Below are 12,395 nucleotides of genomic sequence, written 5' to 3' on the forward strand. Positions count from 1 at the left end.
AAGCGAGTGAGATAGGTCTTCCTTCATGCCAAAAAATCGATGCAAATAAGCGGAGATGCAACAAACGCGATTGTTTTATAGTCACTTCAGGCTGCCAACCTGTATTGATGCGCCGACAAGTTACGAAGAAATTTAAAGTGGTTCAATACTAAACTGAGAGCATGATTCTATTCAGCGTTGCCAAATCCAGATCATTGCTCGATGTGCAAATTCCTCCATGGCGAAGGCTCTTCTCGCAAAGTGTGCCTCGAAACTCGTCAGACCCATTGCGCATTCTTTTCTGCGGATCCGACGAGTTCAGCTGCGCATCTCTGAAAGCTCTTCATGAAGAGCATCGCCACAATGAGAAGCTTGTAGAGTCGTTGGATGTTATGGTTTTGCCGCCAAGACGCATGGGAAGAGGTTTCAAAACACTGAGAGAAGGTACGTCAAATCTATGAGAAAACCACGACGTTTAACTTATATCGGTTTAGTACCTTGTAAGTTGCTGGCAGAAAATTTGAGATTGAATATTCACCAGCGCAAAACCTTCACAGGATGGGATGTAAGTTTACGTGCTTCCTCGTTGAGCACTTCCTGGGAACTCAGTGACTAAATGCAGTAGCTCCCTGAAGGAACAAATCTTGTGATAGCAGTGTCCTTCGGACTATTCGTCCCGCCCAGAATCTTAACTTCGGCCAAATACGGCGGACTCAACGTGCATCCTTCTCTGCTCCCTGAGTAAGTCTCATGCCGCATAGTTCCGCCAGAATCCTAAACAAAAAGTAGTCTTCGTGGGCCTGCTCCCATCCACCATGCGATTCTCAAAGGATATGACTACACGGGAATCTCATTACAAACACTAGACCACAGAATCTTCGATCATGGAACTATACTGTCTCAAACCTCCCGTCCCGGAATATCGATACCTCCAGGCTGCACCGTCCAAGAACTGACAAGCCTCCTGGCACCAATTGGAGCGCAAATGTTAATTCAAGGTCTACGAGATGGAGTCTATGTGCCGCCTCGCCAGAATACAGGATGGATAGCAGAAGAGCTGAGCGACGAGCAGCTCGTCCACGCGCCCAAGGTCACAAAGGCTGATGGACATATAAAATGGACTAAGTGGACAGGGGATGACATTGTGCGAAGGGTACGAGTTCTTGGGTCTGTATGGACTCATGCTGTCAACAAGAAGGGAGATAAAAAGCGTTTAATTTTCCAAGATGCTGAGACCATATCCTCAAAGGATATCGGGAATCATGGAGCAAAAGTCCGCCTCCTTGAGGACACTGGGGTTGTCTTGGAGACTCTGATTTGGGATCAAGGCGATGGCAGCTGTGCTATACGCACTCTGGACGACAGCGTAATTCGTGTGAAGAAGATTAAGGAGGAAGGGAAGTCACAGCGTGATGCAATGGCGGGACTGAGGGGTTACCTCGCTGATGACTAAATCTAGGCCTAGGCTTTGAGATCTATTATGTTTATCAACATTGAAGTCGGGCTTTTTGTCGTGTCATGAGGAAAGGTATGGTTCGTGCCATGGTAGCATAAGTCGTTCAGTTTTCTCCGCCTATCCACTTCGTATGACACTTAGAGGGTATGGTTCAACTCCTAGTTCCTTTCCAACCTCCATGTCAAGTCTCAACGACTCATGCAAGTCTTGTCCGAATCCATTCTGCCCATTTGCAGAGATCCTCCATATATTCTAGCAGCTTGCCCAAATCTGCCCGCGTAAGTTCTTTGTCCTTCATTCTACTATCGTCGCCACGAGGAATGACATTCTCCTCGACGACTTCCACAATTCCATCCTCGAGTACCTTTAAGGTAATATTGGCAGTGGAATTTCGGAATGGGAAGACAACTTGAAGGTGTGGAATCGGATGAACCCACAGGGTAACGTCAAGCTTGACCTCCGGCACAGCAGAGGGATGCTCGTCGGTCACAGAAGTTGATTTCATAAAATCCGCCAACTCATCTCTGGTAGTTAGATTGGATTTCGGCACCGGCGCTGCGGTGTTTCCTTGCTTGGGTAATCTCTCAACTTCGTTCGTCTGTGATCCAAAGCTGTTCTCTAGCAAAGTTGCGACAAAAGCATACTGTCGAAGCAGGGGGAGCATTTCGATAAGCTGCTGAGGATGAGAGAATGGAATTTCAGTCACCACTTGTGAATATATTTGCTTATAGATATACAATGTGTTCTGATGAGGCTTAATGATAGCTTTCTGATCTTTGTCGTAGATGCGGACATCACGGCTGCGAGAGATTGCCCGGAGCTCGCTAGGGTCCTGAGCACTTCCAGGGGGAATAGGGAAGAAAAGGCTGTCGAAAGTTGGGGAGTACCCAAACAATGGGTTTGCGTTAACGTTGGCGTATGAGTGCAACCGGAGCCAGTCGTTCTGGGGCAGGATGACAGGAGGGTCAAAGGTGGCAACGAACATAACCTGTGGCACCCTGGCTGTTGAGAGATCTGGCTGGAGCATCTCCATGCTAGCATCCTTGTTTTCTTCTGAGTGCGGAAGCACGACGTTATCGGGTTCCTGCCAGTCCAGATTGGGACGCTTAGGGTCCATCGAGGGCTCTGCCTTCACCACATCCTTGGAGATCCAGTCCTCAGAGACTCGAACAGGCATGTGACCCATGCCTCCTGTTGAAGCACACCCAATGAGAAGAGACCAGACCGGTTCATGAGAAGAAGTGAATGAAGCCATCTTAGTGTTGGTTGGCTGTACGAGGCGAAGGGCCTTCCAGTACTGGAGCGCGAGGCCCACTCGGTCTTTTGAATGCATAACGGGGTAGCCATGTCGCGTGCACATCGCCATGGTAGACAGTTCACTGTCCGGCTTGCCACCCATTCCGGGTTCATCACGAAGCCGAGCAACATCCCATTTGTGAAGCCTTTCTAAGCTCACATAAATACCAGCCAATGCCTCATGACAGTCGAGACCAGGGATGATGCTAAGTTTATCAAGGACGGCTAGTCGCTCGAGATTGACCGCGAACTTGTCAAGAGTTTTTGTCAATGGACTCTGGTTTGGAAGAAGTTGCAAGTCCCTCAAGAGAATCTCGCTTGCTCGGGTGACATGGTCGGTGACTGAGCGAGCAGATTCAGGGAAGGCCAGTGATATATTCTCGACAATATTATTGTGCAGGGTGATTTCCAGCTGAATGGCTGAGCCTGCTATCACAAGAGTTCTTTGTTTTCGGCCATCGGGTGCTGTATGATCCTCCGAAAGGCAGTCAAGTCCTATTCGCTGCGCCAGGCGCTCCAGTCCTGCCTCGCTCACAAGTCCCTTCTTCTGCTACACTGAATTAGTAACACGTCCAGTCACATAGGGAACAATATGATTACATCCAAGGTGGCTATGATCGTTTCCAGCCGCTTCAACTTATCATCCTCACTCGCCAGAGCACCCAAAGAGCCCAGGCCACCAACACCGACATTATCGAGACCCATATCGAGCCCACTAGGAATTCCAAGGGCGCCCATTGCGGCAGCTGTGGAAGGGCTATCGAAGTTGAGAGGAGCGTTGGAGGCGTGCGCCATCAAGGTTGATGCGGCCGGTGACTTCTTGAATTGTTGAGGGGATGATCGTGGCCCCCTGGGCGAAAAGACGACATGGGCAGGATTGGAGAAGGGAGTTGATACGGGAGGAGTCGCTGCGGCGAGTTGCGAGGGGGTCCGGCCCTGCTGTGAAGCATGCTTTGCGGCTGTTGGTGTCGCCATCGCGAAAGTGATGATGCCCTCTTGTGAGGGCGTGAATAGAGTTGTGTCTCTTATGTGAGGAGGATGTAAAATGCGGCGTGTCAATAGGCAAGCCACACTTTCAGCGATGACTCGGAGACGTGGCAAGGAATCTGGGGATTAACAACAGGTCGCTCTCGTTCGGGTCGAAATGTTTGGAGCTGTAGGTTGAAAGCAACAAAGATGGATCCAATAGTGAGAGCTCTGGCTGTACCTGAGTTGCAGTCCGGCCCCACCGAAGCCGAGCCGATAGTGGAGGAAAAGTCGAGCTACAAATTGAATATGAAATGTAGTGGATCATTTCCTTAACATTGAATTCTTCACTTCACCAACTCCGAGGACCACATCAACATGTCTGCTTCGAAAACCTACAGAGCAGCCCAATTATCCGTGAAAGCTGAGCGTCTGGCTACGACTCATCTCAAGAATGTAGAAATCGGGAAGCGCTCTATACGTCTCTACGTCTCGCCCGCGCCAGTCAATTTTGCTGAGAGACGCTCTGTCCTGAGAGCGCTTGAACAATATGGCCCAGTAGAGTTCTTCAAACTCATGCCGGTATGGCTGATTTCGAACTGTGCGGATACTAGCTGTTTTCGCTGACTATGTTAACTGTAGGGTCAAGGTTCTGCCTTCATATCACTGATGAAAGAAAGTGAAGCTGCCGCCAAAGCCGTCTGTTCAAGCCCAGTCAACATTACTGTTCCTTCATCCTGCAAGGAGCCAAGGTCTGCTGTGAAAGTGGACGGGCTAAAACCGCGTTTTGAAAAGCAGCCTTCGCAACCTTCCAACCCACAAGACACCAAATTTGTCATCGAAATAACGGAGTCTCCCGCATATAATCATAATGGCAGCTCAAGCTCGTTTCTCGCGAGAGTCTGGCCAGACTTTGTCACAGAAAATAGGACTCTTGCTTCAACAACTCTGCGACAGTCGCTCCCTAATAGTATCGCAGCCAAGGGCTTGAGCCATTGGGCCGTTGATTTCGGAAAAGAAACAACAATGGATTCCAGAAAGATTGACAGAGTGCAAACCCGCAATTGGATTCCAACGAAGATAAAAACACCGCCTAGAGAGCCAGTGCCGCGGGCAGTGGGAGAATGGGAGCGTCGGCATATGCAGCACCGCCGGCAATCAAAATCAAAGGCGGATGAGCAAGCGACGCGTACCACTTCTGAAGACCAAGACATTTGAATCTCAGCTTCATTGCCCAAGGCTTAGGCGGCACTTGCGCAACACATTTCTACGATTCTCCACCTTATTAACTCAGCCATGTTGACGGTTCGCTTCTTTCTCTGCATAGCGCAGATCTTGACCAGTTATCGCAATATGCAGCGCACGACAGGGAGAAAAGATTACACATGCATGCACAGGCAGCTAGACACAGAACGGGGTTCACCGAGTAGTCTTAACAAGCGATTTCTCCTCGTCGTATTAATGTCTAGTATTCACCCACCTGCTTTTCTGAACCACATTACAGTTCACGCCAAGATAAGTGTGACGCTGATTGGGAAAAGAAACAAGCAAAGCTTCCAAACAAGGATCTTGATATGATCTGACCCGGGTGGGTTAGTCTGGTCTGAAATGCAGGGTCAGAGGGCCAAGATTGATCTAATTGACACAAAAGAGACACCCGAATCAAGAAATTCGGGGCGGCCCACACCCCGGTAGATGAGCCACGATTCGGCCAAAGCCACCAACTCTACGTCACAACGTAGTAGAGACGGCTTCTTGCGACGAGGATGCTATACCACGATATAGCCTGTCTTGGCTTTGACCATGGCGGATTTCGGCACACACGAGACCTGGAACAGGGCTTGGTGATGACGTCTCACGCAACGACTCTGCACAATGTTGGTTCCTGGCATTGGCTCCACGAATCCATGACACGGGAACCCTCATACGACCTGAATGACTATATATCTTGGCCTGCTTCTCTCGGTTTCTTGCCTTTTATTTTCGTATTGTCTTACATCACTTCTAATCGGCAAGCGGATTCGTTTCCTTTTAATAACTGCATAATTTCCTACAATACTTGAGTGGAAGACGCTCAACACTACCACTACTTCCAAACCACACCATAGCCATCAAAATGGGTCTGGGACGATTCATCCACCATATCGGTGCCTTTTTTCTCTTGGCAGCAACAGTCATGCTCATTGTCGTGAGCATTACAGCTCCTGTTGTCAATGACATAGCCCTCCTCAAGGTCAACTTGAACGGCAACTCTCGAGGAGGAAATGGGGTAAATTTTGGAACTTTTGGGTATTGTGTCACAAGAAGCAGCGGGAGGTAAGTTCATATCACTTGAACACACCGTGTCTGATTTCGTCGTCTAATAACCCACAGCGATAGTTGTACAAGCGCTCGCATTGGCTACGACCCTTCCAATGCTGTCGCCGGCACCAACTTCTCCAATGCTGGCTCAGACACTGCAAAGGCCCTAACCTATGTCATGGTCCTGCATCCTATTGGTGCTGGACTTTGCTTCATTGCCTTCCTTCTGGCTCTCGGTGCCGGCATCTTTGGCTCCCTCATGTCTACGCTTGTTTCACTCCTGGCCTTCTTCGTTACTATCATTGCCCTGGCTTGTGACTTCGCTGGATTTTCCATTGTCAGACGACGTATCAACCGAGACACCTCTGCCAGTGCTCGCTGGTCTGTCGGTATCTGGCTCGTCCTCGCCGCAGCTATTCTCTGTCTTATTGGTACTACCACCGTCTTCGTCACCTGCTGTTCTGGCCGCCGTCGCCGCAACCGCGAGAACAAGAAGATGGCAGCCTACAACTCTTCTCCCACCCGCTACTAATTAATCAATTTACGTTTCGATAGTGCTTGTCATAATCAATCACTTACCGCCAATCAGAAGAAGGGGTGTAATAACGAGATTTGGAATATACCAATGCCCAGACATGGGTTTCCAAATACGAGATCATGAAGTGTGAAGATCAATGGAGACGATACCAGCCTAGGATGTGTCACGACGATGTTTTTTATTGCCTTTGTACTTATTTAACCCTAATATATATAACCGTATACCATCCTGATTGTCCTCCAGTCGAGACAGTGCTACCACTAATCAAGAAGACGGGAAACATTGACGCCATCCCACAACGGCAGAACAAATGTCTCAAGTCGTGGGCTCTGCAGTGCCAAATCATTGAACTGTCTCACAGCTAAAACGTTCTTCAATTGATCGCCTTTGAGCTCGTCGTCACCCAGCGCTTTGTCGTCTGCAACCAACCCTCGGCGCAGCACGTTATCTGAGACGATGAGAGCGCCTGGCCGAAGGATTCTGCTCGAGTTACCAGGCTTCGACAACTCGAGCAGTTGCTTCAAGTATCCGGGATAGCCAGTCTTATCTGCATCGATGAAAACAAGATCATAGGGCTGGGTGGGGTTGAGTTTGGGTAAACTATTCGACCATCAGTAATTTGGGGTGTAAAATGATACATATATGAATAACTCACGACTCGGAAGCAGGGCCGACGAGTATCTCAACATTATCGACTCCGTTTGCTGCGAAAGCCTTCTTGGATAATTCGGCGTACTCAGGCTCGAACTCCAAGCCAGTCACAAGTCCACTCGGTCCTACAGCGTCAGCCCAGACGAGGGCAGAGAAGCCAACATAGACACCGATTTCTAGAACTATTGAATGGTGATCAGTATTGGTTCTCCTGGCTGATGAGAAAAGCCTCAAGGAATCCAGTTCCATGTTAAGGTATCTTGACCTACCCCTTGTAGCACGAATAGATTTTGCAAGAAAGGTGTTATATTGAGACTGAAAAATAGAGCTCATATAGTAAGAATCCTCTCTGTTGGCAGAGATATCCGCATGGTAATCACTAATGTGCTTAGGTAACGGCGTCGAGTGTTGCTCTGCGTAGTCAGTAACTTTTTGGCCCAGCTGGGGTGAAGTATAAAGAGGAGTGCTGTTGTCTTTCATCTTGGCTTGATTGCGAGTAGAATGTTTTATGATGGCCTCGGATGTCAGAGGAAATAAAAGAAACCTGAAGGCGCTGTTTTATACATTGATCTTCGGTACTGTAGCTCGGAGATAAAAATGACCACGAAGGAGGGGGTTCTGCCAGATGTACAGAGCGCAGCAAGACCTGTTCAAACCACAGCCAGCCGGGAAATGAAGGCCGAGATAACAGGAGCACGACTTCATGGTTCAACAGCTTTTATATTATCTGGCTCATGATATTTAAATGTCATGTCTCCAATAAAGACTATATTTCAGATTCTATAATCCCTACGATCTATGAGATGGTCGAAATCGTGCCTTTCCTTAACGGGAATATGCCATAGTGGTAGAGGTCGCCGCCTCCAGGGCTTCCAGGAGATCCTCCCCCGCACTAGGTGGTAGTGGAGGTTGGTACATTGACGTCAGCTTGGAATGACAAAGCATCAGGTCGGCGGTATGTCTCTCGATCCGATCCTTACTCCGACTAAATTCCCGCTGGTAAACGAGCAGTCGGTGGGTGTTATTCTTATCATGATGTGAGAGAAGTGAAACAAAAGGAGGGGACGATCAATTGAAAGCTACTAGTCATCTATGAATTTAAAGATAATCTCAAAGGCCTTATTCCAAAGATCTTGCGGACATAGCACCAATTTTTGATAAACACCATCTTCCCGCTTCCAACGTATCCGTTTCAGTGGTGCTTCGTTCAGCGCACTTTCATACAAGACTAAACTTGAAGCTCACAGAAGCATCATGCTGGCAATACCTGCAAAGACGGCGATGCCAACAGAGACGCGGTTGTAGGTGGCTCCGGACTTGGGGACTGTTATGGGAACTGAGGGAGCATTGCCGTGCTTGCCTTCTTCGGGCTTGGCTCCTTCGGGTTGAGCAGGGGCTGGAGCCGGAGCCGGAGCCGGCTGAACCTCTCCAGGCTTCTGCTCAGGCTGTTGGGGAGCTGGAGCTGGAATAGGGGCAGGCTGAATCTCAGGCTTCTGCTCGGGGTAATGAGGAGCTGGGACGGGAGCGGGGACAAGTTTCACTTCATGGTGAGGAGCAGGAGCGGGAGCAGGAGCCTGATGATGGGGATGGCAGCCCTTGGGCTTGGAACAGATGTTCTCCTTCTTAGGCTCGTCGACCTTATGGTGCTGATGCTTGATCTTGTCACAGATGCTGGGCTGGCCATGATGATGGACCTTGTCACAGATGTCCTCCTTCTTGGGCTCCTCCTTGGGGTACTCATGCTTGGGTTTCTCATCAGGGTACTTCTTTTTCTCCTCTTTCTTCTCTTCAAGCTTCTTCTCCCCCTCAGGCTTCTTCTTGGGCTCCTCGATGACAATGACCTTGGGGCCCTCTTTATGAGGTTGTTCAATCTGAGGAGCTTCAGGCCGAGTAGCTTCAGGGGCCTTGGTCTCCTTAGGAACAATGACAGTCTTGTCTCCATGCGTGTATGTCTTTGCGTAATGATCCTTCTCCTTTTTATCCTCCTCCTCCTCCTCTTTGGCCTTGGTTTCTTCAGGAGCATGCTTGGTGGTTTTCGCTACCTGTTCAGCAACCTCCTCACCAGTGGCTCCATGGGCCTTGCAGTGCCAGCAGCCAGGCTGTGCCCAGTTGCCATTACATTCTTTGCAAGGCTTACGCGCACACTTGTCACCGACACATCCAGGACTGAGAGTAGGTGCGTGGGTGGTGTAAGAGGTGTGGAAGTGAACCTTTGGTTTATGGATATAGTCGAATTTCTCTCCGTCAAGTGTGTAGGGGCCCTTTTGGAGGTGACCTGAGTGATGGCGATGATATCCAGTAGTTCTGGTGACATGATCGTAGGTAGGATCAGGGGAGTATGAGGAGTGGGTGTGGCGGTGATGGCGGCTCCCTCTAGCCTGGGCAGCCTTGAGCTCAAGCTCGTCCTCTTTCTTCTGCAGCTTCTCCTCCAGCTTTTTGGCCTCTTCCTCGGCTTTCTCCTCCTCCTTCTTTAATTTCCCAACCTCAACTTGACCCTTGTTGCCAGCACGGTGACCCTCGTTCACCTCCACCTTAAAAACAGGGTCGGCAGCGTTCTTGTGCTCGTGCTTGGCAACATCAGCCTTGGACTCGCTCTGCCAGTCGAAACGATTGGCCTGAGCGAGGCCGTTGACGAGGACCATGAAGGCAAAAGCGTTGTATCTCATGCTTGATGTTGATGTGATGCAATGTTTTGAAACAAAAGGTCGACGAAAAGGGGAGCGGAGAACTTCCCTTGGAGTATGCTTTGATAACTAAGGAAGCTGAAGAACTCCCAGGAAGATGCAAGCAGCCGGGACCAGGTCCTTGATTTATACTTGGTACGCTGTCAATGATCTTTGCAAAGAGGGGAACTTGTGCTCATTTACTTGACTGCAAATATGACTCCGAGATACGACAGGAGAAGCCAATTGCCTGGGTAACGGGACGCCATCTCGCCATGGAATCACCTCTGGGCTTGCCTCCTCGTATGATCAAGACTCCATGAGGCGGTAAGCACTCGTTTATGCTTGAGGACAGTCCAATGACTTCATATTTATGAGCGTTCCCCGTCAACACGGAGGAGCCGATCGACATCCTGCCAGTGTAAGAGGCGGGTCAATCGAAGGGTAATAGATGAGGAGCGAACATCGAGTGTGGAACAAGGGTTGGCAAACTGTTGAGAAATATGCCGATGTCCAAATCCAATTGCTGTTTTGAAGCTACCGCTGAACGACCGAACACTCTGCTCACCAGCCGCGTTATAAATACTGCTCGCTATCAAGTTGCACAACCTCGACCTCTTCTTACTTTTCGCAATCCCCCAATTCTCTTTCTCGCCAAAGATAATCTTACCCTAACGCCCCTGGTACTAATACAGCAAATCGGTCCCACGGTAGTTATTTTGCTTCTGCCTCTGTTTCTGCTCCCTATTCGGTCTCCTATTCCTCCGGTGGACCTGAGAAAAGCCCAAATCGCATTCGGTGGCTCTGGGCTTGTGTTAGCATGTGACGCCCATGAGAAAGTATGTTGTGTAAACAAAACCAAGGGTACATGTCATAGGTGCAGAGACGCAAACAAATAGAGGGATGGCACGGCAACATACAAAGGGTAGCTTGGGGATGACGACTCCCAGGACAGCCAATAAGTTAATAGTAAAGTATGTCAAGTCGTAATGCGTATAGTGGGTGCTGACGAGGAATAGTGCAATCGGAACACCAAGAAGAAACTTCTTGGTGGGCGTGTACTGCGCGCCATTGTCAATTTGCTCCCACATATTGAGGTTGTCAAAAGCGCCACTGTTGAAATCGAAGGGAACGCCACGAACATGGTGGAACATGATGTAGGAGCCAAACATGTATGACATGTTGACAAGCGTCCATGAAGTCTCCTGCGAGACACCAGGGATGGCGTCAAATATGATTTTGGCGCACACGATCAGGACGAAATGAATGGTCCAGGCACCTAAGGGGCATTACACGTTAGCATGTGGCTCTCGGGAATTATTGTGCAAGTGAAGGTACAGATGCGCGGCAAAAGGGGCCAGGCATACCTTTAGCATTTGTCCAGTTGGCGTTGAGGTTAGGCAGAGAAGCTTGGTCGCTGATCTGCTCGAGAGTCTCGGGAGGCTCATGGTAAACCTGGAGGATACTGCTAGATCTCCTCCTTCGGGCCCCAGCTCCTCCCGCTGCGTTTCGTTCGGGCATGTTGAGATAGATGCTGCCTCGGCGCGGAGGCTTGTTCGCCGCGTCGTAGGAGACGGTGCGCTGGAGTAAGATTGGGGAAGACAGCTTGGCGGTATTGACGGGTCAATTTGCAAAAAGCGTAAGTCGAGTGGGAGGAGGGGAGAATCGGCGGAGAACAACACGGGTGCAAACACCCAGAGTTTGCGTTGTCGGTAAAAGATGGATTTCACTATCGGTTTGAGTTCAAAGATAAGTAGCTGCAGAGGCTCCCCCTAATGATGTCACGGCGAAGGCGTTCGGATGCAAATGCGAGGCCAATGCAAGGGCAAAAGAGAGCGGGCGTGTATGATTGATGCTGGATAACGAGAACGGATGCAGTCGGCCAAACACGATGATAGAGCCAAGTAAGAAGATATAAAGCGCAGAATAGAATAGTTGTCAATAACAGACAGTAGAAAGTAGTTGGATCAAGGGAATGGATATGGAAGGACTGGACGAGATGAGAGGGGCCGCCGAACCGGAATATTCAATGTCCCCCGTATGATGGTGGACAAGGTAGGAGGAGCCACTCTCATGAGATGGAAAGGAGCAACAGCCTATCAGCCAGCAGGAGAAAGGGACACGCAATGCAACCAGAACGAGTAACGGGGCTACTTCGCAGGGTAGGTCGGGTTAGGCGGAACGGTGGAGCCCAATGCTGAAATTAGTGGTCGTAGTGGGTGAGCTTGCAGCAGTAGTTCACTGGAGCATGGTTAGTCCGGGGGTTTTTTTTCTTCAGGGACCTCCAATAAAACGTTCGGACCTAGGAACCCGCGGGATTTCTTCAGGGGGGACTCACGGCATCACCAACCCAACTTATTAGGGATCTTTGTCTCGTGGTGATTGTGGATGATTATAGTCGAGAAGCCAACGGTTCGATCAGAGCAAGGGTTTGCTGGTCTTACTCTTGAGGTCCAGAGAACCTAGAATATAGATGAAGCCGAAAATTGACCTGAACGAGGCTAGTCGGAGCAGGATGGGGATTTGAATGTCAATGCGACGTGCG

The 12,395-nt window shown here is 49.6% G+C and overlaps 7 protein-coding genes across 7 annotated transcripts; 3 read left to right on the plus strand and 4 right to left on the minus strand.

Moving 5' to 3' along the window:
* The first annotated feature begins 113 nt into the window (after positions 1 to 113).
* FOIG_07267 (methionyl-tRNA formyltransferase) lies at positions 114 to 3,037 on the plus strand. Its single transcript, XM_031206743.1, has 4 exons — positions 114 to 423; positions 474 to 544; positions 605 to 720; positions 769 to 3,037. The coding sequence occupies exons 1-4, from the start codon at positions 162 to 164 to the stop codon at positions 1,430 to 1,432; spliced, it is 1,113 nt and encodes a 370-aa protein (XP_031063862.1). The 5' UTR covers positions 114 to 161; the 3' UTR covers positions 1,433 to 3,037.
* FOIG_07268 (uncharacterized protein) lies at positions 447 to 3,949 on the minus strand. The gene is made up of 2 exons (XM_031206744.1): positions 3,332 to 3,949; positions 447 to 3,281 (listed from the first exon to the last, which is right to left on the minus strand). The coding sequence occupies exons 1-2, from the start codon at positions 3,704 to 3,706 to the stop codon at positions 1,632 to 1,634; spliced, it is 2,025 nt and encodes a 674-aa protein (XP_031063863.1). The 5' UTR covers positions 3,707 to 3,949; the 3' UTR covers positions 447 to 1,631.
* Positions 3,950 to 4,052: 103 nt separating this feature from the next.
* FOIG_07269 (uncharacterized protein) lies at positions 4,053 to 5,700 on the plus strand. The gene is made up of 2 exons (XM_031206745.1): positions 4,053 to 4,279; positions 4,340 to 5,700. Exons 1-2 carry the CDS (start codon positions 4,076 to 4,078, stop codon positions 4,913 to 4,915), a joined length of 780 nt encoding a protein of 259 aa, XP_031063864.1. The 5' UTR covers positions 4,053 to 4,075; the 3' UTR covers positions 4,916 to 5,700.
* Positions 5,701 to 5,813: 113 nt separating this feature from the next.
* Positions 5,814 to 6,593, plus strand: FOIG_07270 (uncharacterized protein; the record flags this gene model as incomplete). Its single annotated transcript, XM_031206746.1, has 2 exons — positions 5,814 to 6,013; positions 6,071 to 6,593. 2 exons carry the CDS (start codon positions 5,814 to 5,816, stop codon positions 6,528 to 6,530), a joined length of 660 nt encoding a protein of 219 aa, XP_031063865.1. The 3' UTR covers positions 6,531 to 6,593.
* A 23-nt stretch (positions 6,594 to 6,616) lies between these two features.
* FOIG_07271 (uncharacterized protein) lies at positions 6,617 to 7,893 on the minus strand. Its single transcript, XM_031206747.1, has 3 exons — positions 7,457 to 7,893; positions 7,192 to 7,369; positions 6,617 to 7,136 (listed from the first exon to the last, which is right to left on the minus strand). Exons 1-3 carry the CDS (start codon positions 7,665 to 7,667, stop codon positions 6,797 to 6,799), a joined length of 729 nt encoding a protein of 242 aa, XP_031063866.1. The 5' UTR covers positions 7,668 to 7,893; the 3' UTR covers positions 6,617 to 6,796.
* Positions 7,894 to 8,428: 535 nt separating this feature from the next.
* FOIG_07272 (uncharacterized protein) lies at positions 8,429 to 9,853 on the minus strand (the record flags this gene model as incomplete). The annotated part of the gene is made up of 1 exon (XM_031206748.1): positions 8,429 to 9,853. The coding sequence occupies one exon, from the start codon at positions 9,851 to 9,853 to the stop codon at positions 8,429 to 8,431; it is 1,425 nt and encodes a 474-aa protein (XP_031063867.1).
* Positions 9,854 to 10,606: 753 nt separating this feature from the next.
* On the minus strand, positions 10,607 to 11,371 carry FOIG_07273 (uncharacterized protein; the record flags this gene model as incomplete). Its single annotated transcript, XM_031206749.1, has 3 exons — positions 10,607 to 10,654; positions 10,771 to 11,129; positions 11,218 to 11,371. 3 exons carry the CDS (start codon positions 11,369 to 11,371, stop codon positions 10,607 to 10,609), a joined length of 561 nt encoding a protein of 186 aa, XP_031063868.1.
* Between the last annotated feature and the right edge of the window lie 1,024 nt (positions 11,372 to 12,395).

The sequence above is a fragment of the Fusarium odoratissimum genome (assembly GCF_000260195.1).
Source record: "Fusarium odoratissimum NRRL 54006 unplaced genomic scaffold supercont1.10, whole genome shotgun sequence".
NCBI classification, from domain to species: domain Eukaryota; kingdom Fungi; phylum Ascomycota; class Sordariomycetes; order Hypocreales; family Nectriaceae; genus Fusarium; species Fusarium odoratissimum.

Bases quoted from the DNA above. Each gene is read 5' to 3' on its own strand.
- FOIG_07267 (XM_031206743.1), top strand. From the start codon at position 162: ATGATTCTATTCAGCGTTGCCAAATCCAGATCATTGCTCGATGTGCAA. The intron at 424-473 runs GTACGTCAAATC...ATATCGGTTTAG, and splicing joins TTTCAAAACACTGAGAGAAG to TACCTTGTAAGTTGCTGGCA. The intron at 545-604 runs GTAAGTTTACGT...TAAATGCAGTAG, and splicing joins AAACCTTCACAGGATGGGAT to CTCCCTGAAGGAACAAATCT.
- FOIG_07268 (XM_031206744.1), bottom strand. From the start codon at position 3,706: ATGGCGACACCAACAGCCGCAAAGCATGCTTCACAGCAGGGCCGGACC. The intron at 3,282-3,331 runs GTAATCATATTG...AATTCAGTGTAG, and splicing joins CGATCATAGCCACCTTGGAT to CAGAAGAAGGGACTTGTGAG.
- FOIG_07269 (XM_031206745.1), top strand. From the start codon at position 4,076: ATGTCTGCTTCGAAAACCTACAGAGCAGCCCAATTATCCGTGAAAGCT. The intron at 4,280-4,339 runs GTATGGCTGATT...TGTTAACTGTAG, and splicing joins AGTTCTTCAAACTCATGCCG to GGTCAAGGTTCTGCCTTCAT.
- FOIG_07271 (XM_031206747.1), bottom strand. From the start codon at position 7,667: ATGAAAGACAACAGCACTCCTCTTTATACTTCACCCCAGCTGGGCCAA. The intron at 7,370-7,456 runs GTAGGTCAAGAT...ACCATTCAATAG, and splicing joins ATCTATTCGTGCTACAAGGG to TTCTAGAAATCGGTGTCTAT. The intron at 7,137-7,191 runs GTGAGTTATTCA...ATGGTCGAATAG, and splicing joins GTCGGCCCTGCTTCCGAGTC to TTTACCCAAACTCAACCCCA.